The sequence below is a fragment of the Staurois parvus genome, unplaced genomic scaffold, assembly GCF_062004578.1.
Source record: "Staurois parvus isolate SC_StPar_1 unplaced genomic scaffold, SC_StPar_1.0 ptg000068l, whole genome shotgun sequence".
In the NCBI taxonomy this organism is placed as follows: Eukaryota; Metazoa; Chordata; class Amphibia; order Anura; family Ranidae; genus Staurois; species Staurois parvus.
Genome location: NW_028317864.1, coordinates 6,519,241 through 6,545,672, shown reverse-complemented (window position 1 = coordinate 6,545,672; position 26,432 = coordinate 6,519,241). Strand labels below are relative to the sequence as shown.

General features: G+C 41.2%; 1 protein-coding gene across 4 annotated transcripts in view; it reads right to left on the bottom strand.

The window, feature by feature from the left end:
- The window catches only part of PTGES (prostaglandin E synthase), a 256,421-nt gene that overhangs the window by 95,548 nt on the left and 134,441 nt on the right, over positions 1–26,432 (bottom strand). For 3 of the 4 annotated variants that reach the window (XM_089669075.1, XM_089669074.1, XM_089669073.1), the window contains one exon: positions 26,121–26,187. In XM_089669075.1, coding sequence (XP_089525201.1) covers positions 26,121–26,187 — 67 coding nt within the window. Of the gene's footprint in view, positions 1–26,120; positions 26,279–26,432 lie in introns of those variants that run through there. The other variant, XM_089669076.1, reaches the window with a different exon arrangement.

The window sequence follows — 26,432 nt, the reverse complement described above, 5'->3', positions numbered from 1 at the left end:
TGGCTTCCGGTGACCTCCTCAATATTATACAATGCACAGTAACAGTAAGGGGATGTCAGGAAATTGCTGCAGCTGCATTGATGGATCAGAGGTGTGTTATTTTATGAGTATCGTGGATGGGAGAACTTCACTCCGCCCAACACATCTGTTTTCTCTCACTTCATCACCGCCACACAGAAAAGATAATCAAATCTTTCCAAGATAAAAAAAGTACAGTTTAAACAAGATCTGCACAGCTTTGCTAATGCTCTGGCCTTAAAGGACCACTATCACGTATAATATTGCAGTCTTATAACTGAATGTGGTCAATACCTGTAATGATGGTATTAAAACTGTGCACCAGTCAGGGATCCCCTATACTTACAAACAATACCCCCACCCTCCTCCAGCTATTCGCTGCAGTACCCGCTGCTGTCTCAGCCAATGAGGAGGAAGAGTCCCCAGACAGCCAAGGCTCTCCTGCACATTGCAAGATTGTGATGGGGCCCAGGTAAGTATTAGGGGGCTGCAGCACACAGAAGGTTATATACCTTCATGCATAGTATGCATGAAGGTAAAAAAACTTTGAGCCTTTACAACCGCTTTCAGTGGCAGATATGCTGTTTTTTTTAATATATATATACACACACACACACACACACAATATTGCAAAAAGTATTGGGAAGCTTGCCTTTACAAGCACATGAACTTTAATGACATCCCAGTCTTAGTCCGTAGGGTTCAATATTGAGTTGGCCCACCCTTTGCAGCTATAACAGCTTCAACTCTTCTGGGAAGGCCGTCCACAAGGTTTAGGAGTTTCTATGGGAATGTTTGACCATTCTTCCAGAAGCACATTTGTGAGGTCAGACACTGATGTTGGATGAGAAGGCCTGGCTCGTAGTCACCACTATAATTCATCCCAAAGGTGTTCGGGTTGACGTGCAGGCCAGTCAAGCTCCCCCACCCCAAACTCACTCATCCATGTCTTTAAGGACCTTGCTTTCTGCACTGGTGTGCAGTCATGTTGGAACAGGAAGGGGTCATCCCCAAACTGTTCCCACAATGTTGGGAGCATGAAATTGTTCCCTTCACTGGAACTAAGCGGCCCAGCCCAACCCCTGAGAAACAACCCCACACCATAATCCCCCCTCCACTAAACTTTACACTTGGCACAATGCAGTCAAGCAAGTACTGTTCTCCTGGCAACCGCCAAACCCAGACACGTCCATCGGATTGCCAGACAGAGAAGAGTGATTCAGTGACTCCAGAGAACATGTCTCCACTGCTCTAGAGCCCAATGGCAGTGTGCTTTACACAACTGCATCCGATGCTTTGCATTGCACTTGGTGATGTAAGACTTGGATGCAGCTGCTCGGCCATGGAAACCCATTCCATGAAGCTCTCTACACACTGTTGTTGTGCTTATCTGAAGGCCACATGAAGTTTCAAAGTCTTTAGCTATTGACTCTGCAGACAGTTGGCGACTTCTGTGCACTGTGCGCTTCAGTTTGACTAGATGGATTTATTGGTTGAACTAGATGAACATGTGTCTTACTTACCTAACTATGTAATTATACTGTACTTTATGTATACATGCATGTGAGTTAAAAAAAAAAAAAGAGAGAAGGCGGTAATTAGGGCCAATTAGGGCTAGTAAGAGTGCAAAAAGCAAGCAGCAAATTTATAAAACAAAAGAAACTTATTTTATCAAAAGGTATTTTGCAATACAACCCTATTTGAAAATTGGAATGCCCAACCCCCATCATGACAGCAAGGACCTACATAGATGAAGAAAAGCAATGGCTACTGATCATATCACAAAAAGTAATGAAAGCTGTTTCTAGCTGCAGTAACAAGATAAAATAACAATAAATAATGCTGGGACATGATCTGTAGGAGGAACGAGGGGTTTAGGGGTGAATTTGGGTCATGTCTGGATATACGCTTTAAACACATATACAGATTCGTTTAAAATAACAATAAGCAAGTTATTTTTTTTTATGCAAAGATCAAGGGTTATTTGATGACTTTGACTATATAGAATGACACTTGGTGGTGAAACTAGATAGGTATCAAACACTGTAGATTATCAGAAGGATTAGGTCTTCATCTGCACATGGTGTGACTTCCAACAGAAGCAATGAGAATCCTGTCCTCAATTGAACTTTAAATCTGAGACCAATATTAATGGCAATGTATCTTTCATTTCATCTGGCAATAGTATGTTAGGCAAAAGAAGTGAACAAGAAATTGGTCTTTGCAAACCAAAGTACTTGGGATTAAGACAAAATAGGGCCCTAGGGAAGGGAGCAGATTTGGTGCCTCATCTCTCCACCTGAATTGATATGGATTGCAATGGGCAGCTGCATCAATTGCACTTTATGGAATGCCCACCCCTGTGAGCAGTCCAACATGGAGCAAAAGTAATCCAAATGATTGATTGCCAAACTATTGTCATCCCAGTTTACAAAAACAGAATATATAAAGCAGTATCATCACAGTTAAAGTGTCCATAAAACTAAAAGTCCGTAAATTTAATTCCACAAAATGACCATCCACACCATGTGACCAAATGAAGATCGGGTGATCCACTGGTGCAAATACATCCACTGCGTGCAGTGAGAGTAATAACTCACCAGATATAGAATATTAGAAGGCAAATCATGTTGCGCTATATCAAAATGACCAAAATGATCCACGGTGTGCATGGTTATTTTGTGGAATGAGTTTATGGACTTTTAGTTTTATGGACACTTTAAAACTTAATTTGACACTGTGGTGATATTGATTAATCAGCATTTATGTAAGTAGGGGTCGCCTTTTTTTTTTTTTATTATTTATAGTGTTATTTCACTTTTAAGTCGGCTTTTACCCATTTGTAGTATGGAGCTGGAGGTGGTGCCCCTGGAGGTGGTGCCCCAATTCTTTTGTTTCATGATCAGAATATATAAAGACTTGCATAATATAAAATATACATAGTATATAAAGACATGTTTTGTGCAGTCTTATCTAGGTGATAGACTAGAATGAAACATTAATTAATATCGCCTTTTCAGCACAGGCTATTAACCATAGAAGAGTGATTTCATATCTGCCTTACATTGTTTTTAAAGGATTTAATGAAGAACGTTGTTTTATATTCTGTGGCTGTGCTAATAAACCTCAGTTTTTGTGTTTGGAAGCATGGAGGAGCACACAAATCACATGCATCGGATTAATCTCTGATGAAAGCATATGGAGGGAAAGCTGGTTTTGTTAAATATTTGAAATGCTTGCTTGCAATGTTTTTGCTTTCTATTAATGATTTTTATTTTCTTGCAAACCTGCTAGAAAATTTCCACTCCTTGCACATCATAGCCTTCTACTCCTGTAAGAGTTCCCAATTACCCTTTGTGCTGGACCAGCTCCTTTGTCCCTTCCTTCACTTCCCTACATAACCTTTTATTACTTGAAAGGTTAAACAAATGCGCTATCCATCATAAAGTGCATTATTAGATTAACAAAACGTAAAATTGTGCAAAAACCTTAAATAGTGCTTCAATACATAAACAATTACAGAATTTGCATAAACATGCACCATGGATGCTAATAATCTCTATAAGTCCATCACACAAGTGAACTATCTGTGATGTCTTTGATGTATCTGATATTTTATATGAGAGAGTTTTTTACATAATTATTCAATATACTACATACAAACGATTTCTGTTTTAATAATTAATTTTTACAGAATTCCAGGGTGCTCAAAGGTAGAGCTGAGCTACATGAACCAATCCATAGAAGACAATCTTGTGTAAGATCATACGCTACCTATATCTCAGCCGTGTGTTGCTTTTGCTGAAATATAGCAACGTTTTTTTTTTTTATTTGACATTGCAACCAGGAGGGTTGGACTATCTTTTAATATTGTCAAAATGCTTATCTATCCACTTTTAGTCTTTAGTCTGGCTATGCTTTTGGATATGGAATTTTCCAAACAATCTGGCATTCTTTATTTATTTCAGGTACTTATACAGCGCCATCAATTTACACAGCGCTTTACATATATATTGTACATGCACATCAGACCCTAACCCTCAAGGGGCGTACAATCTAAGGTGAACTTATTCCACAAACCAATATACAAAAGCAATCATTTGTCAGTGCGAATCTTCCATCCTTCCTCTGAAATTTTGGATTTCTAGTACCAGGGACAGGTTCTCTGATTACTATTAATGATATGTATATAAAACACTTTAGATTTGTGGATGCCTGTCATCTTTCATCTTGACCATGCAAAGGCTTTAAAGATCTCTATGTATAGAGGCCCTCACCATAGTGAAGGTATTAGATAAATACAGTATAATATGTTATAAACATATAGTAGGTGTAGCGCTACCCCCACAGGAGCTGCTTGATAATACTTGTCCCCAGTGGTTGCCCTGACCTTGCAAGCCTCCCGACACCTCTGACACTCTGGGTTCAGACATATTTCAACAGTACAGAATTATGTAAGACACACAATTCTTTAGTAACACCATCTACTGTATATTAGACTTGTTCAAAAGAGCAGGTTACAGGAATAATGGGTTTAGGATACACAACCCCGTTTAATACATAAAAGCAGAACACTGGTAATATAGGAATAATCAATTAGCAATGTTTAATAGGTTATGCAGTCATGAGTAGTAAGCTTCAATTATTTAATTGTAACACCAGCAGCAAAGAGGGGAAGAAAAGGCTTGTTGACTTATTAGCTCCCTCTGTGCCTCTGGCGCAGCAATGGGGCATGCAGATAATTATGTAAATGTATACTCTGACATAAATAGATATAAGTACCCTAAGTTGCATAACAATCACCTTAGAAGAGAAAAGGTCCCTTTAAACATCTCAGAAATCAAGTTGTAATCTCTAGTTAAAGTGGAATTGCAGTGAAACTCTTAAAAAATAAAAGTGAGCAGCCACAAAAACTGTAGCTGCTGACTTTTAAAAAACAGACACTCACCTATCCCTCCATCCTGCGGTGCCCTCACCACAACCCCTTTCACTGGCCGCCCTGTGTTCCTGGCGCTGGCATCTTCAGTGCAGGACCTCGCCTGTGACAGCTTGCGGCTTCACAGACGGGTGCCCACTATGCATGCGCGAGGAGCACTGCGCTTTCTGAATAGCCCCACTCCCTTTCACGTGTCCCAGAAGAATACGTGAAGGGAGGGGAACTTCCGCTTCCGATCGCCTAGGTGATCGCAATGTGAGCTGGTACCTGTCAATTTCAGGTGCCCACTCCCCAAAGGTTCCAAACCTTAACAAGGAGCAGGGGACCAGTCTGTAAAGCGGAACTTCCCCTTTTGGGTGGAGCTCCTCAAAGTTCCTTATGTGGTATCTGCTAGCAATGTGGGAGCCATAAGCATTAGAAAAAACTGATAATTGAAGTTAAACAGGCTGTGGCACTTCTCAAAGCAAAGGTCTCCTGGTAACTTAGGTGTAAAGGTGTCTGCCGTGTCTCTACAGTGGTGATAGAAAGAGGTTGGGCACCCGCCCACTCACCAAGCCTATGGACAGCATGGCTTCCTATGAATTGAGTTCTTGCTCAGGCTCTTGGCTGTTTGCAGGGATGTGCAGAGTTATCACCTGGCGGCCTGTCAGCGCAGCGAACAGAGATGTCTGTGTGAGGACCGGACAGTGACATTCCTGATGCAGAGAAGCTGATGTGATCCCAGTGTGGCGATCGGCATCACCTCTGTGCTGAACTGATGTGCAGAGTCCCCAAGCAGTGGGCCAGCAATCTGTCTCTGGAGGAGAGTGGCAGTCACCCTATGTTCAGCTCTGAAACCCGCACCACGACTAAGACCAAGTCCCTTGCTGTAGAATATATCTGCTTTCCTAGCATCCTTCTCGTTCGCCAGCTCTCTGGTAGTTGTAGTTCAATCAGCACTCAGAAATACAGTATGTATTGGCTATAGGATTGCAGATCCCAAGATCCTCTGCTGTCAGAAGAACTGGATCCACTCTGCTAACAGGATGTTATGTAGCAGTCACAGTAATGGGCACTAGTGGGAAAAGGATTAATCATAGTCTCATCTGTACAGTAGATGTCCCTGAATGGCATAATGACATAGCCAGCACCTGGCTGCATAGGTGTTCACAATACCAGGATATAGTTATATTGTATACAGGGGTGTATTTACCACAAGGCAAACAAGGCATTTGCCTAGGGTGACATTTTTAGGGGGGGAGCAGCATTTTTCAGGGGGGCAGAACTATCCCCCGAAAGAAGGAAAGGAAGAAGGGACACATGCAGCTTGGGGACCAGGTGGGATCTGAGAGAGGCTGCGGGCTGCTTGGTGGTGTATGCAGAGCCTGACTCTTGTTCCCAGGGATGTCCAGAGCTGTGAAGGTGAGTGTCTTATATCTTGTCGGGGTGGGGGCAAGGGCGGACTGACAACTCATGGGCCCCCCCGGGCAATAGGGGATCATGGGGCCCCTGTGTCTTCGCCCACACTCAAAAAAAGCATATGAAAGTTACCAGGGACATCTCATGGGGCCCATTATTGACCCCGGGCCCTCGGGCAGTGCCCAAGTATCCGAATGGTCAGTTCACCCCTGGGTGGGGGTGGTGGTAGTGGAAGGGGGGGCTGGGGTGTTGGTCAATAGGGAAAGCCAATTTTTGTGTTGCCTAGGGCAGCACAAAACCTAAATACACCACTGACCGTATACCTTGTGCCAACAGATTTCAAAGACCTGATCTATTTATTTGATTCTTTTATCTATCTCCTGCAGTCTCCCAAGTAGGTACTGACACATGACAGCATATGTAAGTTTACATTTTGAGCACATTGGATTTATGGTAAATGTTTTCTATATATGTTTTAATGCCACTGCTATATTATCTCTAGATATGTCCTCCATATGACTCTGAGGAAGCAGAGTTTTGGTTATCTGTGAAATGTGTCAGAAGGAATTGCCACCAATGTGAATACTGCTACAGTTTGGAAGAATTCATGATAGTCTCAGAAACTATGTAGTGTTTACGTAAAGGGTAGTACAGGTGGTCAAAAATATGTGTAACGATTACATGCACTGTACGCCTTTACATTACATATGAGTTTGCATTTTGGATACTAAATATTTTTTTGAGGTTATTATAATTATGGCCTAAAAAGACACTATTATTGGTTTGTGTACTTTATTTGAAATTGGGACTCTTACAGTCAAACTGTTGGAATATGTTGCATTACAATCACAAATGAATAGTTTACAAGCCTAAAGGAAATAACCAAGCCCATTCTGCAAAAGGGATCATCTCTGCCTAAAAAAAGTTGAAGAAAAGGGCTCTGGATAGAAACACTATATTAAAGCTAAAACCTAAAACATCTGCATAACAGCTGTACTAACATTATCATCCAATTGAAGGTGTCAAAATACAATATGCATATAAATTGCAGTAAAGTAAATGTAATCTACCTTGTGAAATATCACTTTTGTTGGTAAGACTGACCACAGGAGATGTACAAATGTGCATTGAGGAACAGTGTAATAATATTAAAGATCTGACTTTACGTCTCTGACATGTCAACATTTTGCAACGTTGCAATTATCAACATATGTATATTTGATTTTGATACTTTTTTTGTATGTTTAGCAATCATTATTATCTCCTCACCGGATTCTCTGGTCCTGAAGAATCTTCCTGAGAAACGTGTTGACTTAAGGAGATGCATCATAGTATATTTGACTATTGTATATATCACTTATTAGGCCTGAAATTTACTTATGATTTGCACAAGAGACACACAAAAGCTTCCTGAGAGACGTTTCACTTTTTTCTAGGCTTAATTGTAAAGGCCTCTATGATTAAGCCCTGATAAGAGCGAAACGCGTCTGAGTTCTCTACAGGTCGAGAACAGGAGCTGAAACCATCTTTTATCTATCTCATTACATTAATACAAATTTGAGTCAGTGTCTGTGTGCAGACTGCCACCATTTTGTTAAAGCACATTCTGATAGTTATGAGGAGAATTTGCTAAAGAATAGCATATATGCGATATTAGGATCATGCTGATCTATTTGTATTTTACAAGATGTAACAAAGTGATGTGCATACATTTTTTAATGTGAAACATAATCTAATTTCTAACATTAAAGTCTGATTAAACATTGCCTTTTGTTGGATCTATACCAGGGGCGGACTGACAACTCATGGGCCCCCGGGCAATAGGGGATCATGGGGCCCCTGTGTCCTTGCCTAAACTCAAAAAAGCCTATGAAAAAGGTACCAGGGGCATCTCATGGGGCCCCCTACTGACCCCGGGCAGTGCCCGAGTTTCCAAATGGTCAGTCCGCCCCTGATCTATACAATTTTGGATGTGGCATAGAGGTGGTTGGTCCTGATAGATTATTTGTCCTCTTTAATTTATGTGAGTATGGCGATGGATAATTTGTGCACTACATCCAGCAAAATGTAATGAAATAACCAACAAAAAGAAATTATGGGACTATAACCTAGCGCTTTACTCTCACAGGAAAAAAAATGACAATCTGTATTGGCAGATCCATATTACACAATATTCACTTGCCGACCCGCCACAGTACATTTACTGCGACAGGTCAGCTTGTACAGGTACAATCATGTACCTGTACATCACGGCTTTCTTCAGGGTCTGCTCACTGACCCGGAAGACTGTGCTGCCATTGGCTGCAGCACAAGCCGATCAATGTATCCCGGCCAATGATTTATGGCCAGGACCCATTGATCAGATCAGTGAATGGCAGAAGCAATCTCTTTGTTGCTAAACAACACAAAGCTCTCTTCATACAGCAGTGATGTGCCATTTTTTTCCTGCAAAACAGGGAGTAAAAAACAGCACATTGCTTAGAAAAACACAACACAGTAAACTCATTACACATTGTTAGGCACATATTTAACCCCTTGATGTTAACCCCTTCTCAGCCAGTGTCATTAATACAGTGACAGTGTATATTTTTAGCACTAGTCACTTGACTAGCTGTCAATGACATCCTCAGTGACACTAATAAATTCCCCTCAGTGTCAGTATCAGATTGCCCACTGCACTCCCGTTATAAATTGTTGAATGCTGCCATTACTAGTATAATAACTATGTAGTAATTTAAAAAAATCCAGTATCTATACCATAGTTTGTAGAGGCAAAAACTTTTACACAAGCCAATCAAATATATACGTATCATGATTTTTTTCTACCAATGACCTGTAGAATACATTTTGCCCTGAATTCACAAAGAAATTAGTTTTTATTTAATTGGATATGTTTTATAGCAGAAAGAAGAAAATCTTTTTTTAATTTTGGGTCTTTTTTTTTTGTTTGAATAGCAAAAAATAAAAAAAACTCAGTGGTGATCAAATACCACCAAAAGAAAGCTCTATTTGTGTGAAATAAATTATATAAATGTATTTTTCGTACAGCATTCCATGACTAATCAATTGCCAGTTAAAGTAGCACAGCGTTGAACTGCAAAAAATGGTCTGGTCATGAAGGGGGTAAAATCTTCTGGAACTCAAGTGAATATACAATGAATGCATTACTTATGGGTGAAGTCACATCTCTACATGTTTCACATGATAGCTTCCTCAGGATAGAATTGAGGTGATAATATTCTAGTATATCTTGTAAAGTAAGATCAATGCAGTCCAAAAAATTATGGGAAGTAGAGACGCTCAGCAAGATATCTCCATATGAAGGAGGAGTGCTGCGGAGCCAGGGGTGAGTACTTGCACAAAATAACACTCGTTATTATGTAACCCATAGATATACACTATAATGACAAAAGTATTGGGCCACCCTTCCAAATCATTTGATTCAGGTATTACAATCGCCTCCATGGCCACAGGTGTATAAAATCAAGCACCTAGGCATGCAGACTGCTTCTACAAACATTTGTGAAAGAACGGGTCACTGTCAGGAGCTCAATGAATCCAAGCGTGGTACCGTGATAGGTTGCCACCTGTGTAATAAGTCCATCCGTGACATTTTCTTGTTACTAAATATTCCACGATCAACTGTTAGTGGTTTTATAACAAAGTGGAAGCAACTGGGAACAACAGCAACACAGCCATGAAGTGGTAAGCCACATAAAATCAAAGAGCAGGGTCAGTGCATGCTGAAATGCACAGTGCGCAGAAATCGCCAACTGTCTGCAGAGTCAATGGCTAAAGACCTCCAAACTTCATGTGGCATTCAGATTAGCACAACAGTGAGTAGAGAGGTTCATGAAATTGTTTTTCATGGCCGAGCAGCTGCATCCAAGCCTTATATCACCAAGTGCAATTCAGAGCATCGGATGCAGTGGCGTAAAGTACGCCGCCACTAGACTCCAGAGCAGCGGAGACGTGTTCTCTGGAGTGACGAATCACACTTCTCTTCTCTGGCAATCCGATGGCCATGTCTGAGTTTGGCGGTTGCCAGAAGAACAGTACTTGCCTGATTGCATTTTGCCAAGTGTAAAGTTTGGTGGAGGGGGGATTATGGTGTGGGGTTGTTTTTCATGGGTTGGGCTTGGCCCCTTAGTTCCAGTGAAGGGAACTCTCCCTTAGATTGGACCTCTATTAGATTATAGGACCTCTATACAGTACAGGGGCGGACTGACCATTTGGAAACTCAGGCTCTACCTGGGGTCAGTAGGGGGCCCCATGAGATGCCGCTGGTACCTTTTTTCATAGGCTTTTTTGAGTTTGGTCAAGGACACAGGGGCCCCATGATCCCCTATTGCCCGGGGACCCCATGAGTTGTCAGTCCGCCCCTGATACAGTATGTCCTATATGAAGTTGACAGCCTCATTAAACTACCAGAGGTGATCCTGAAGTTTCCTCCTGTATGTCTGATGTCAGCTCTATTGGAAATGTCACAGGGTCAGTTTTAAGAGCAACCTTCACAGTCCTTAGGGTGGAAATAAACCCCCAGTTTTTTTATGCTGGAGCCCCCAGGCAATAGGGGATCTTGGGGCCCCTGTGTCCTTGCCCAAACTCAAAAAAGCCTATGAAAAAGGTACCAGGGGCATCTCATGGGACCCCCTACTGACCCCAGGCCCTCGGGCAGTGCCCGAGTTTCCAAATGGTCAGTCTGCCCCTGTCTGAGAGCAAATCCTTGTCCTTTCTGTTTGTATTTAACTGTTTTAACTGAAGTTCAGCTTTATTGTATGTGCAAACCATGGTTCTATAAATTGTTGCTGTATACATATCCATCGATTTATTTTTAATAAAACAATCCCTGAATCACCTGTCGTGTGGACATTCCTTTGCTTGTGTACCTTATTATATACCTGTTGTGGTCAACTTTTAGCTATTCAGTTATTATTGCTGTGTTTAGCTTAAAGTCTCCTGCAGACCTGTCAGTGTATCTGCATGCTCGTATCTCGTATGGGCAAGCCAATAGTTACTGACAGGAAGTTGACAGCTACCGGGGGGTGGGGGGATAGTGTTGGGGGAGAAGATCCCCCGTTAGCTCTTGAAATTGTGTTGGGCAGGGGCGGTTATTTCATAACATGTTACACCCTGAATATGGGTGTAACATGTAACAAGTTATCAAAGGTGAATTTATCCTTTACGAGACAAAATCAGCCACACATGGAGGGCATTTTTTTTTTTTTGTGAGTTTGAACTTGCACTGTGAAAAGGAACAAAAAACCACAAACTGGTAGTACCCTCTGCATGGCTCTTTCAAGTCAGTGACTCTAGAAATTAAAGCTCGGGGCAGCCAGGTAACAAGCATTTGCAGCCTGCATATTTGTGTCAATACCTGTGTCTTCAACGTCTCTATTGCTCTAGCAAGATAATGAAAATAATTTCTGGCTGATAGCACAGCGCAGTGGTTTCTGAAAAGAATCCATCATTCTTTGATTGGCCTTACTTGTTGCCTAGAGTCACTCTTTAAATAAATCCTGTCACCATCTTAAATATGCAGGTAAATGCACAGAACAATCAAGTGTTTTTATTTACAGTGTTTTTCCTTTTAATAAGCAATTATTTTCATGCAGTGTGCCTCAAGAAAGTGGCACAGCTCCCTCCCTCCTTGCCCATAATAGTCTTCTCCCCTCTAGGAGTGTCATTACTTTTTGTGCTGGCCCAGCTCCTCTACCCTTCCCTACATACACTTTTAAGTAGTTGCTTGGAGAGGAGCGAAAGAAAATAGTACAGTGTTATCTGAGTGACAACTCTGAGCCCGGGGCCTCTGACGTAACATTTAAATGGCAGCAACCAGTAGCAGTCTCAGGGTATTGGGATGTATATACAAGAGAAGCTTTTACAGGTATACAACATGCATAAAGTATGCTAAATGCACATATCATCTTATGGGAAGATTGTTGTTGAAATGAAAGATATGGTGACAACTGACAAGGTCTTTGTAAGTAACACCAATCAATGTGAAAGGTTTCAGGTTTTCCTTTGCTAGCTGGGGGCTAATCAGTTCCTCCCACCTCTATCTACATGCCCTGTGGCCCACTTTCCTAATAGATCATTGAAAGGAAACGTAATTTGACCTTTTCACAGGGATATGTGAACCATGGGCGTGGGAGTTGGGGATTACTTCTAAATACAAGCATCTTAGCACATGAAAGATCCTGCAAAAGACACCACAATGCATGACCAAAAGTGACGCACTAAACTACTTTCTGGTTAACTCAAAACTTAACACTAAAACATTAATGAAATCCTGAGGCTACCCACAGACATAATATGTAGTCTTAAATGGAACTTAAACCTAAGTTTTGCATCAGGTTTTTATTGCTCCCTTTGTGCTTATCAATGAGATGTTTCCCAGTTACTGTCCAGGAAAGGCAACAGAAATGGGAAAACTCCCCAAAAATATCAAATTCCAGTTCTGACAGATGTCAGAGAAACAGGTGTCCCCATTGAAAGATTTTTTTTCTATTTCATTGACCTGTTATGACTTCAGAGTTGGTAAGAGCAGCCATAGTGTACAGAGGGGAACCCGGCACCGACCTTTACAGGAGGGTCGAATACTGAAGGGTTTTCAACCACTGTAGCTTTGCAACGGGGCAAAGACTGGCGATGAGGGCATTGGGATAGCTAAGTATGAACCCTTTTAGTCAAGTGTGTTGGCAACATTTTCTCTCTATGAACATAGACGTAAGCCGGGACAGTTTCTGTAAGGTTCCCAAATTTTCAAAATGAAATCCAAGGACATCCTACTGACACTGACAAAACCATGGGTCTGTTTTTTAACTTGCCCTGAAACAATTGGTCATAATACCCTGTACACACAATAAAAATATCAGAGGAACAGTCGGCCATTTTTTTTGCATGCTAGTCAAATATCAAAAATGAAGAGGTTAAGAAAATTCTTCTATGGCAGAATACAATCTCAGAATTGACGTAATATGTTGCAGTGTATTGTAATGTATTCTTTTGCTTCTGATCATGTGTGGTCTCAGTCTCTAAACTTTTTTTGGCCGAATACTGTACTGATTAAATGAAAATCATTCACTGTTAACGTACGAAAAACATTTTTGTATCTGTCCCTTCAGATATATTTGCATGAACTGTCATGATCGGCTCTCAAAAGCTGTGTACTAATGATCAGATTATCGTACAATCCCTCCAAAAGCGATTTTTTTTTTTTCATCCAATTTTCTGATTGTGTGTACTAGGCATTAGGAGAAAAATGAGTGGTGCTCCACTACAAATTGTGGATGTGGTCAAATTGCAGTAACAGTGAACAAGGATTATTTATTTATTTCAGGTACTTATTTAGGGCTGTCAATTTACGCAGGGCTTTACATATATATATATTGTACATTCACATCGGTCCCTATCCCTCAAGGGGCGTACAATCTAAAGTCCCTAACCCACATATATACATACTAGGGCCAATTTAGACAGGATTCAATTAACCTACCAACATGTCTTTGGAGTGTGGGAGGAAACCAGAGTACCCGGAGGAAATCCACGCAGGCACAGGGAGAACATGCCAACTCCAGGCAGGTGCTGCCATGGCTGGGATTCGAACCAACGACCCTAGTACGAAGAGGTAAATCATAGAGTACAGAGGTCAGGCGTAGGAGTTCAGGGATCAGGTTAGCAGGTACTTACAGATTGTGGTTAGTCTCAGTGATCCACAGGGCTTAGAACTGTCCCTGGGAGTCGGGTACTGTAGTATAACATTTTCAGTAAGTAAGCCCCAAACTCATCACACTGCAAGTGTCAATCCCAAATGACATGGATGGACTAGTCTGCACATTCACAGCATTATGAATCACCACGCATGCACAGGGCGCGCTCTGGCGGCACCATATTTGAATTGCCACTTGAGCAGTGTGTGGAGTTGAAGCCTGCACAATGCAAACGTTAAGGTGCCCAGCTTCCAGAGACAAACCAGGGAAACCATTTTCTGAGGACAGATTCCTCAACACAGGGATTGTCCTTGGGAAATATGTATGAATGGCAACTCTTAAAGTGGTAGTAAACTCTTCTTTAGCACTTTTATCTACAGGTAAGGTTATAGTAAAGCTTACCTGTAGGTAAAATGAATATCTCCATTTAGGAGATAATAGTTCTTTTTGATAACCGGCATATGCGTTTCTTCAGAGCACTGTGCTGTGGCCCAGGACTCCCGCTCACATTCGCGAGTGACATCATCGTGGCTCGACCAGTCAGACAGCCAGAGCTCGCAAACCTGGAAGGAAGACCAGGTGAACATGGAAGCCTCTGCAGTGGTGACAGCGCACCACTAGAGGGCTTCGTTTCAAGGTAAGTCCTTCATAATGTGTTAGTATGAGGCGCATACTAGCACATTATGACATTACCTTGCAGGGGAATTTTTTTTTACCTGCAGTGTACTACTGCTTACAGTGGTTGTATACCGTGTTTTTTTTCCCAGATGTATGTTTATAAGATTTGTTTTTCCACATTTTACAAACTTAAATACAAAAACAACAAAAAACCGCCTCACAGCACGGAAGAAACAATCAAAAAAGAAAAATCAAAAACCCTGAGGGGGGGGGGGGGGTTAGGGAGGGAAGGAAGGGGGATGGCTTGATAGCCCAAAAGGGGAAAAAAGAGCAATCAACATATAAACACTATAAATAAAAAGTCAGGATACATACACTCTATCCATTTAGACCATATTGCTTCAAATTTCCACATGGAGTTCCTAAAATAATAGGTATGTTTTTCATAAAGAATATATTTACTAAGCTCTGTTATCCATTCAGAGAGAGAAGGGGGCCGAGGAGAGTTCCACTTGAGTACAATTAATCTGGGGGCTATAAATAACACTCTCAAATTGGTAAGCCGTAGATTCTGATCAGTTATAGATAAATCTACATGGCCAACTAAACAGTTAAAAGGGTCAACCAACAGGTTAATCCCTAAAATTCCATTAAGGGTCCCTACCGCTTCAGCCCAATACCTTCTCAATTTGGGACAACGCCATAATAAATGGATAAGAGACCCAATTATATGTCCGCGTTTGACACAAGAATCGTCGCTCAGACAGATTTTAAATAAGAACTCAGGAGTTCTATAAACCCTATGAAGGATAAATACCTGTATAACTCAATGGGAGATAGATAAGGAAACGCTGTGAAGAGACTGTAAAATATCCTCCCAGTTATCATTAGCAATAAGACCTAACTCTCTCTCCCATCGAGACCTACATACCAAAGGGAACCTCAAAAGGAATTGATCTAACAATCCATGATAGGTAAAACCTTACCTACAGTTGCAAGAAAAAGTATGTGAACCCCTTGGGATTACGTGGAGTTTTGCATGAATTGGGCATAAAATGTGCTCTGAACGTCATCTAAGTCACAACAATAGAAGAACACAGTCTGCTGAACATAATACTACACAAACATTAGATGTTGCCATGGTTTAATTGCACATAACATGTAAACATTCACAGTGCAGGGAGGAAAAAGTATGTGAACCTTTGGACTTAATAACTGGTTGACCCTCCTTTGGCAGCAATAACCTCAACCAAACATTTCCTGTAGTTGCAGATCAGACCTGCACAACGATCTGGAGTAATTTTGGACCACTCCTCTTCACAAAACTGTTTCAGTGTAGTAATATTCTTGGGATGTCTGGTATAAACCGCTCTCTTAAGGTCATGCCACAGCATTTCAATCGGGTTGAGGTCAGGACTCTGACTGGGCCACTCCAGAAGGCATATTCTGTGCTGTTGCCGCCATTGTTTTGTTGAATTACTTGTATGCTTTGGGTCATTGTCCTGTTGCATCACCCATCCTCTGCGGAGCTTCAGTTGGCGGACAGATGGTCGTACGTTTTCCTGCAAAATGTCTTGATAAACTCTGGAATTCATTTTCCCATCAATGACAACAATCCGTCCAGGCCCTGAGGCAACAAAGCAGCCCCAAACCATGATGCTCCCTCCGCCATGTTTTACAGTGGGGATGAGGTTTTGATGTTGGTGTGCTGTGCCTTTTTTTCTCCACACATAGTGTTGTGTGTTCTTCCCAAACAACTCAATCTTGGTTTCATCTGTCCACAGTATATTTTGCCAGTAGTGCTGTGGAACATCCAGGTGCTCTTTTGCAAACTTCAAACGTGCTGCAATATTCTTTTTGGACAGCAACGGCTTCCTCCGTGGTGTCCTCCCATGTACTCCATTCTTGTTTAATGTTTTCCTTATTGTAGATGTGTCAACAAAAATGTTAGCATGTGCCAGAGATTTCTGTAGGTCTTTAGCTGACACTCTGGGATTCTTCTTTACCTCATGCAGCATTCTGCGCTGTGTTCTTGCAGTCATGTTTACAGGACGACCACGCCCAGGGAGAGTAGCAACAGTGCTAAACTTTCTCCATTTGTAGACAGTCTGTCTTACCATGGACACATGAACCTCAAGGCTTTTGGAAATACTTTTGTAACCCTTTCCAGCTTCATGCAAGTCAACAATTCTTGATCGTAGGTCTTCTGAGAGCTCTTTTCTGCGAGGCATGGTTCACATCAGACAATGCTTCTTGAAACCAGTAAACCCAAAACAGGTGTGTGTTTTTTAAGGGCAGGACAGCTGTCAGCAACACATCCAATATCATCACACTGATTGGAGTCAAGGCTGGCTCACTCCTGGCTCCAATTAGCTCTGGGAGAAGTCATTAAGCTACGGCCTCACATACTTTTTCCTCCCTGCACTGTGAATGTTTACATGTTATGTGCAATTAAACCATGGCAACATCTAATGTTTGTGTAGTATTATGTTCAGCAGACTGTGTTCTTCTATTGTTGTGACTTAGATGACGTTCAGAGCACATTTTATGCCCAATTCATGCAAAACTCCACGTAATCCCAAGGGGTTCACATACTTTTTCTTGCAACTGTATATCCAGGGACATGATTGGCCTCAGGTAATACACAAAGAATAAACAAATCCTCATACACAAGTTCTACCTATTTATCTGCTGTTTTCTCTTCTCTATACCCGTTCAAAGTCCAGAATTTATAAAACTTGTCTGAGCTTTCAGAAAACAGGGGGCAGAGAACTGAAGTTACACTCTGCAGAGCTCAGTGAGAGCTGACTGAAGGGAAGAGACACCCTCCACTTCCTTCACACAGGAACAGAGCTGAGGCTGTCAATATGCTGGAGTTCCTTCCCTGGTCACCATTTTTCTCTTGGTGTCAGGAAAACATGTCAGAAGTGATTCAAGAAGATAGCAGAGGAACAAAGCAGCAGACAGAAATCACACCTAGTGCTCTTAATTGAGACAAGTACAAACTATAGAGATATGCCTTGTATTTAATGTGTGGGATTTACATCCACTTAAAGTTTCAGAACACAAATCCATAATTTCTTTAAAGTTTTGCTGTGGTGACTACAGCAGGTTGTGCCAGCGGACTATGCATTGGTATGGCTGCTTTTACCCCAACTCAGAAATGGCTACGATCACAATGCTGCAGATAAGTAAAGCTGGTCAGGGGTCCTGCCAACACCAGCAAACTTCAACTGGGAAATCAAAGGAGACGGACAGAAAAAGGTTGGCTGATCAGCTGCAGTCACTCTTCAGGTACTCTTGACAGCTACGAGTGCCTACGAGTACAAAAGACTCAGTAGGAGATGTACCGTAGCTGCATAGCGTGAATCGAGGAATCTATGCATTTCTCTTGTTTGGGATAAAGTGGAGAGGGATTAGAACACCTGTCAAGTTGTTGTTGCTGTATGTTTCCCCCTTTAGGTAGATTCACCCTCTCTATTTGTCCTGGTGATTGTTATCAAAAAGAGTGAAAGTGAAAAAAAATTTTCAAAATTTTGGATTGTCACCAGAACAGGAATAGAGTGAAAATCTTCCAATGGAGACACTGATTTTGGTGACCCCCGGTGACAACCAGGAATTTCCTCACTTCCTGTTTTATCTAAGGGACAAGAAGTGAAGGCAAATATCCCTAAAGAGAAACAGCAAAAAAACTGACAGGGGTTATAACCCTCCCTTAGGCTGGCCATACATTATACAATTTTCTTGAGATTTTTGGTTTACATTTACCAAAAACCATATCATATGGAGGTCAAACCTAACAACACTTTCAATTGTATCCAATTAGGAAGGCTCATGCACTACATAGTTGAAGGTAAATCTAACGGAAATTGGGCAAAGATTGGACAGAAAATTGTATAGTGTATGGCCAGCCAGTTTTATCCAGAAAAGTTTTACCCTTAATTCTACTTTAGACTGTGTCACCCTGGTAGGGACGGAAGTGTCAGTGGATACACCTTCCTGGAATTATGTAATTGAAAGCAGAACATATAGAAAAGCAACAACATATTTTGTTTGTTTGGGTTTAGATACACTTAAATACAGGTAACGCAATTAACACTGATGCTTTAACTGTCATCTCAAAGCCATAAGGGTCAGACATGTGAAACAACAGCAGTAGGTCTTTCTTTGTTATTACTGGCACTTAAAAGGCCATTAAAGTAAAACTATTCAGGACTTTCCTGCTTAGAAGGTTAAGAATTTCCTGAAAATCTGAACTGCCAATTACCTTTCCATCCCATGTCAAGTAGGGTGTTTAAATGCTTACAAAAATATTTTTCAAGGGGGTACTGGACTGGAGCAGGCACTCCTTTCAGAGCATGTTTTTAGGAACTTTCAAGTCAAAATAGATTACCCCAACAGGACCACATTGTCAGTGTGCAGTAAACACATGATAAATGCATCATAAACACTTGAAAGTAAGGAGGAATGAAAGCATGTTTAAGTACAAATGTGACATTCTGAGTTTTCCCAATAAAATGTGTACACCTCTCCTTTCCATCCAATTCAAAATTCCAACATTGCGTTTCAGATCTTTCACAAATGCTTTACGTAAGCAGGGCAGTTGGGAAACCCAAAGATCAGTGTACACAGGCCTTAAGGGTATGTAAACCCAAACAATAAACTTCTCTTGTTTGTTCCCATTTGGTCTGTAAAATATATTATTGCATTTTTTTAAATCTGTTGGATAAGTGCAAACAAATTCCACTTGATCCTGCCAGAAATCTTGTGAGCTGATAACTGCTTGTGCTGTATTCTTATCAGTACATTGTTCCCAGATGTCTAAGTACTACCGAATCCCCTCGGCTCTGTGCTGTAGAGAAGAGGAGAGTGGAAGATTATTGTAGTCCATTCCCAGGGTGACAGCGCTTCTCCTCCACAGATACAGTATGGTGAGAGAGCGTTGTCACCTTAGGACAGTAAGTATGTTACTGGCAGAATTACCACATGAAAATAAAAGAAAAGACTTTGAAAAAAAAAAAACCTAAGTAGCTACCAGGGGCGGACTGACAACTCATGGGGCCCCCGGGCAATAGGGGATCATGGGGCCCCTGTGTCCTTGGCCAAACTCAAAAAAACCTATAAAAAAGGTACTGGGGCATCTCATGGGGCCCCCTACTGACCCCGGGCCCTCGGGCAGTGCCCGAGTTTCCAAATGGTCAGTCCGCCCCTGGTAGCTACTACATATGAGTGGTAAACTGTAATATAAAAATGTTTTGTGCTTGCTTTTAGATATGCTTCAATGCTGGCAAACCCCCGCCATCAATGATGTCAGTTGAAACCATAAAGTAATTGTAACTGCTGGTTCTAGGTTGACTTGACCCTTTTGGTAATTTCTATAATCCAATACTGGTTTAAAGTGGTTAAATTAGTAGACATCTGCTCAACTATACACCTGGCATTAGGCTATCCATTGGTGGTCATTGGAAATTGCAACTGCCAAATAATTTTTCAATAAACATATTTATGCAGCAGGGAAAGCAATTCAATCCATTTTTTTACCCAAAGACAGCTTGTGGAGAATGGGGAAGGAGCTGGACTACCAAGCATGTTTATGGAGAGATCTGTTGTAAGAAAGATTTTTTTGCAGAATGACCTTACATTAACTCTCTCTAGGGTTAGTCTTACTTCAGCCATAGATAAACGGATGTACAATCTATCAGGGCACAAATTGTGTGACTTCTATGTCTGTCAAGACTGCCCCATTCTTTACACAATTTTTATACCCTACGTCCCATTTCTGCACACACGCAATGGTCTGTGCATGGGCAAGATCCCATGCTGCAAAAAAAAAAAAAATTGGGAAAAAAAAGATAAGAAGAAGTACTATACTTACCTCTCCTGCTTTCTGTGCCATTTATTCTTGCTCTTTTTAAGAACTACAGTGCCTGGAGAATTATTTTAAAGGAAAAGTTAACCTTTACAAAAAAAATAATAAATGCAATATTACAGGTAAAAAAAAATATGCATTTATTATTTTTTTGCTAGGAGCCTGTAAAGCATTGCACCATGGATCAGCAGATTGTGGGTGTAATTAGACAGTCCTGCAGACTGTCGGTGTAGCTGTCTGCCCGTACCTCCAATACAGGCAGGCAGCTACAAAAGGACAGGAAGCTCAATGAATTACATAGAGAGCTCAACAGCACACTGGTAGCACATTAAGAACTACAAGCCAACAGCAGCAGCCGCAAAGGAGAAGATCCCCCGCTAGCTGTGAACTTATCTTTTAATCCGACACACTTCTGGGAGTATCAAATTTCTGGTTCACCACAATGCAATGTGGTTCTTTACCCTTACGTCACTGCTATGTCCTGCACATATGGCCATATGCATGTATGGGCCAGAAGAAGAATCCATATTGGTCGGCAAGAGATCAAGTATCTCTTAGATTGTAAGCTCCAAGGAGCAGGGCCCTTGTATTGAACTGTATTGTTGCTGTATTGTCTCCCTTTATATTGTAAAGTGCTGAGCAAACTGTTGGCGCTATATAAATCCTGTATAATAATAATAATAATATGATCCTCCTAGAAGCGTTCCGGATAAAGAGGATTCTCCAGACATCTTAGTTCTTGAAGAGCAGGTGACGGGACAGGCTTATTTTTTCTTTCAAACTTGTATTTTTCCCTCACAGGATGGTTATAATTATGGAACTGAAGGGAAGCAATTCACTGTGCTGGAAAACATATTCAGGAAATAAGAAGCTGTCATTGTTTGTATGCTCACTATCACTCTCTTAAAAAGTGTATCTCAAGCCAAAACTTTCTTTTAAAGCAAAGTTCCCCTTTTTCCTAAACTGGCCCATGTAGAAAAGGAGTTCTAGTAGTTTAAAATACACGCTGCCACTTGTAAAAAATATTTTTTTTTGCAAATACCATACCTGTATGCCTTTTCTGTCAACCATGAGGCCTGGCTGAAATATTTGCAATGTTTACATTCCTACTTTCTGGCTTATTTCCAAGACATGAGCTACAACAAAATGACCACTGAGCCGCCTTCTTTGAGGACAACTAAAGAGATTTTTGACTGCATGGGGCAATTTATATAAAAGGTATACTTGGCCATTAAAGATGTAGCTTATGTATGGCAATTGTTACTTAGTTACACTGGCCCTGCGCGGACCAATGTAAGTATGTATGTGTCATAACTGTGGGAACCCCATGGAGGTTTGAAATTACCGAAGTAGGCACCTCTATTCCAGTGATCTCTATTAGCTTCCAGCCATCATTCAGGAACATGTTGAAGTTTCTCAATTAATGAAAAGCATTCTCTGGTTGGATGAAGTGGAAAGGTGGAGTGATTATGTCACGATCTCCACCTCCTCCAATCAGAGAACACTTTGCATTCATTGAGAATAGAACCTGTGGAAAGTGGGCAACCTCCTGTGTTCAGTATGCAGCAGGGTAGCTGCTCAGCAGAGGGCCTAGAAGCCAGTCACTGGAGTAGAGGTGCCTACTACAGTGATTTTCAGTTTCCACAGGGATTGACCAAGTATGGCAAATACTGTACATACTTACACTGGTCTAAGCTAGACCAATGTAACTATGTAAAAATGGCTACAGTGGGGCAAAAAAGTATTTAGTCAGTTCTCCCACTTAAAAAGTGATGAGAGAGGCCTGTAATTGGCATCATAGGTAGACCTCAACTATGAGAGATAAAATGAGAAAAAAAATCCAGACAATCACATTGGCTGATTTGGAAAGAATTTATTTGCAAATTATGGTGGAAAATAAGTATTTGGTCAATATCAAAAGTTCATCTCAATACGTTGTTATATATCCTTTGTTGGCAATGACAGAGGTCAAAGGTTTCCTGTAAGTCTTCACAAGGTTGGCACACACTGTTGCTGGTATGTTGGCCCATTCCTCCATGCAGATCTCCTCTAGAGCAGTGATGTTTTGGAGCTGTCGCTGGCAACACGGAGTTTCAACTCCCTCCAAAGGTTTTCTATGGGGTTGAGATCTGGAGACTGGCTAGGCCACTCCAAGACCTTGAAATACTTCTTACGAAGCCACTCCTTCATTGCTCGGGCGGTATGTTTGGGATCAATGTCATGTTGGAAGACCCAGCCACGTTTCATCTTCAATGCCCTTGCTGATAAAAGGAGGATTGCACTCAAAATCTCACGATACATGGCCCCATTCATTCTGTCCTGTACATGGATCAGTCGTCCTGGTCCCTTTGCGGAGAAACAGCCCGAAAGCATAATGTTGCCACCCCCATGCTTCACAGTAGGTATGGTGTTCTTTGGATGCAACTCAGCATTCTCTCTCCTCCAAACACCACGAGTTGTGTTTTTACCAAACAGTTCTATTTTGGTTTCATCTGACCATATGACATTCTCCCAATCCTCTTCTGGATCATCCAAATGCTCTCTAGCAAACTTCAGATGGGCCCAAACATGTACTGGCTTAAGCAGGGGGACACGTCTGGCACTGCAGGATCTGAGTCCCTGGCGGCGTAGTGTGTTACTGATGGTAGCCTTTGTTACGTTGGTCCCAGCTCTCTGCATGGGACTAGGTCCCCCCGTGTGGTCCTGGGATTTTTGCTCACCGTTCTTGTGATCATTTTGACCCCACGGGGTGAGATCTTGCGTGGAGCCCCAGATCAAGGGAGATTATCAGTGGTCTTGTATGTCTTCCATTTTCTAATTATTGCTCCCACAGTTGATTTGTTCACACCAAGCTGCTTGCCTATTGCAGATTCAGTCTTCCCAGCCTGGTGCAGGTCTACAATTTTGTTTCTGGTGTCCTTCGACAGCTCTTTGGTCTTCACCATAGTGGAGTTTGGAGTGTGACTGTTTGAGGTTATGGACAGGTGTCTTTTATACTGATAACAAGTTCTAACAGGTGCCATTGATACAGGTAATGAGTGCAGGACAGAGGAGCCTCTTAAAGAAGAAGGTACAGGTCTGTGAGAGCCAGAAATCTTGCTTGTTTGTAGGTGACCAAATACTTATTTTCCACCATAATTTGCAAATAAATTCTTTCCAGATCAGCCAATGTGATTGTCTGGATTTGTTTTCTCATTTTGTCTCTCATAGTTGAGGTCTACCTATGATGCCAGTTACAGGCCTCTCTCGTCTTTTTAAGTGGGAGAACTTGCACAATTGGTGGCTGACTAAATACTTTTTTGCCCCACAGTATATTTAAAATTCAGCTTTACGTTACATGGAGTAGAAAAGGGATAAAACCCTAGTTAAGTTTTTATTTTTGTCTGTGAAATGGAGAGATGGTAAGGAACAGAACCACCAATCAGATAAGTATAAGGCTGTATTTACACTGTTCCGTGTGCATGCAACAAGCATGATAGCACATGAGTGTAAGTATAAATGGGCACTTTGAGTTTATCCTTGTCTTTCATGCTATAGTGCAGCACCCAGATGTGAACTAACCACTTAGGAAATAGCAAGACTACTATACAGCCCATAGATTTCTCCTAAAGGTTTCAGTCTAGGAGATCACACCACACCTGCTATTGCATTTTTAACAAGCAAGCTTGAGCCGCAATGAAAGAGAGCAATTTGGCCCCCAAAACGCGCTAAACATATCTTTTCAACTGGCTGTGACTTTGCTATCAGGAATAAAGGTTCTATAGATTTCTGACTGAATATCTTGCTCGATTCCTTCCATTCTGATAGGAAACTATACGATTTCTACTTGACATGTATTTTCATGCAGTAAAGTGCAAGAGTTTTGCTACAGCAAAATGGAATGCTTTTTCTCATGCAGGGAACTTTAAAGTGACACTAAACTCTGTTTTAAAAATATATTCTAGTCAAGTATATATTCTTATCTCAAAAATCCCTTCTATTGCTCTCGGGCTTCTTCAAATCTCCAAATTTCTTTTTTTAGCTGCTGTGATCTGACTTTCTGTTAGAGGGTTTTCCATGGTCCTATTGTATGCAGGAATGTAGCTCTCTTGCTCTCTCCTAAGATGGACTATGAGCAAGGGACTATTGCATTTGTAGTGTACATAGAACAGTGCACATGATCGCCACTAGCGTGTACTGCTCATTCCAAACAAATGGAAATGAGAGGGAAAAGGAAAGGTTCTGGAGATCACAGAGAACAATAATAGGAGGCAGGAAAACAGAATAACAAATTATTTAACGAAAAAACAGGTTGCAGGACCATTAAGTAGTAGAGGTTTATGGATTATTTTTGGACAAGAAAGATATTGTTTCATGTCACTTTAATTTAGATATTTTGATAAGCTGACAGGATCACTGTAATGTGTAATTTACCTGTAGAAATGTATGCTAACGCAGTACATCTTATTTTTTTTTAAAGAATATGTTACCCCAACATTTCATACTTCTGATGTGTGCCTGCTGTACCATGCACTTTTATGAAAAAGTATCCTGATCTGTATTACTTCCTCTGTGTGTTCCTGCCACTCCCTCTGCTTTTCTATTAAAAACTGACCACACTAAGCAGGAAAACCCAGTGTGGTCAGTTTTCTGGCTTTGCTGGGAGCTAATCCAAAGATCAGGCTTGTGCTGACCCCCCCCCCCCCTCCCCCCCCCACACACACACACATACTTCCCAGCTATTCACTGGGAAGGTCATTGTACTATTGCTTCTACTCCCCTCAGCTCTCTATGATCCTTATGCAGCTGAGAACAGAGGGTATGTGGTCACTTATAAAAAAAAAAGGGGGGGGTATTTATAACCTTTTATATATATATATATATACAAAAATGTTTTACCTTTCATTTCTATTTCAAACTGAATAGGTTGTTTTACAAGGTGAGGGTTTACATATACTTTAACAGAACATAGCATATAACCAGCACATAGTATATCTATTCTATCATCTATTTTTTTTTATGACAGCTCAAAAGGCATGCAGCAAAACATGCATTGATGCATCAAGGTGAAAACATAGGTAATATCACATATTAATAGCATTCAAGCATGGCTGCAGTGCAAAGGGTGAATTCAACAACTGGGTACCAGCAGTGTGCTGGAAACAGCTGTTCCTGAAAGGGTTGAATCTGTTGTGCAGTCTATGTTCACCTCCAGCACTGAGTGCACTTTTTCTGCCAGTTAGCTGTTGACATCCTTTCTCATTAATGGCACTGTATTTACCTCCTAGACAGGTTAAGTGACAAACAGCACCCTATGAGTATACGAGAGACAGCTGCTGTCTGCTGCCTGCTGTGTGTTTTCTTTTGTTTGTTGTTTCAAATCCCCCTTAAAATTTTTGGAATTACTTTTTTTAGCACATGGATCCAAGCTGGAAAAAGTTGCATTCAGGATCCCCTGGGGCATTTTCAAGTGTTACAAACTATTCACGGAGAGTTTAAACCCCTTCTCAATAGAGGAAAGAGAAGTTTTCAAATATCTACTTTTTAAAAGATATTACATTTACAGGGAAAAAAAAAGGCTGAGACTTACTTTTTTGCGTAGCCGGATCTGTCCTGTTATTATAGCCAAGGTATACATTTTCAGGATTAGGAGGGTGCTGTAGAAGACGAAGGACAAAAATACTTGATTTTCCATCTTGCCTGCTGAAGTTGCGTCCAGACAGAAGTGAATGTGCAGTAAAGACAGTACAGGGAGGGGAGAGAGGAAGCAGGAGTGGCTTTGACTTAAATAACTAGTGACCCAAGAAGGGGAAATCTAGCTCTGTCTTCCTACTGGAAATACTGGAATTGGAGAGAAAAAAAATGGGAGCAAATTCTGAGCCAAAAGTGACCAAACACATTT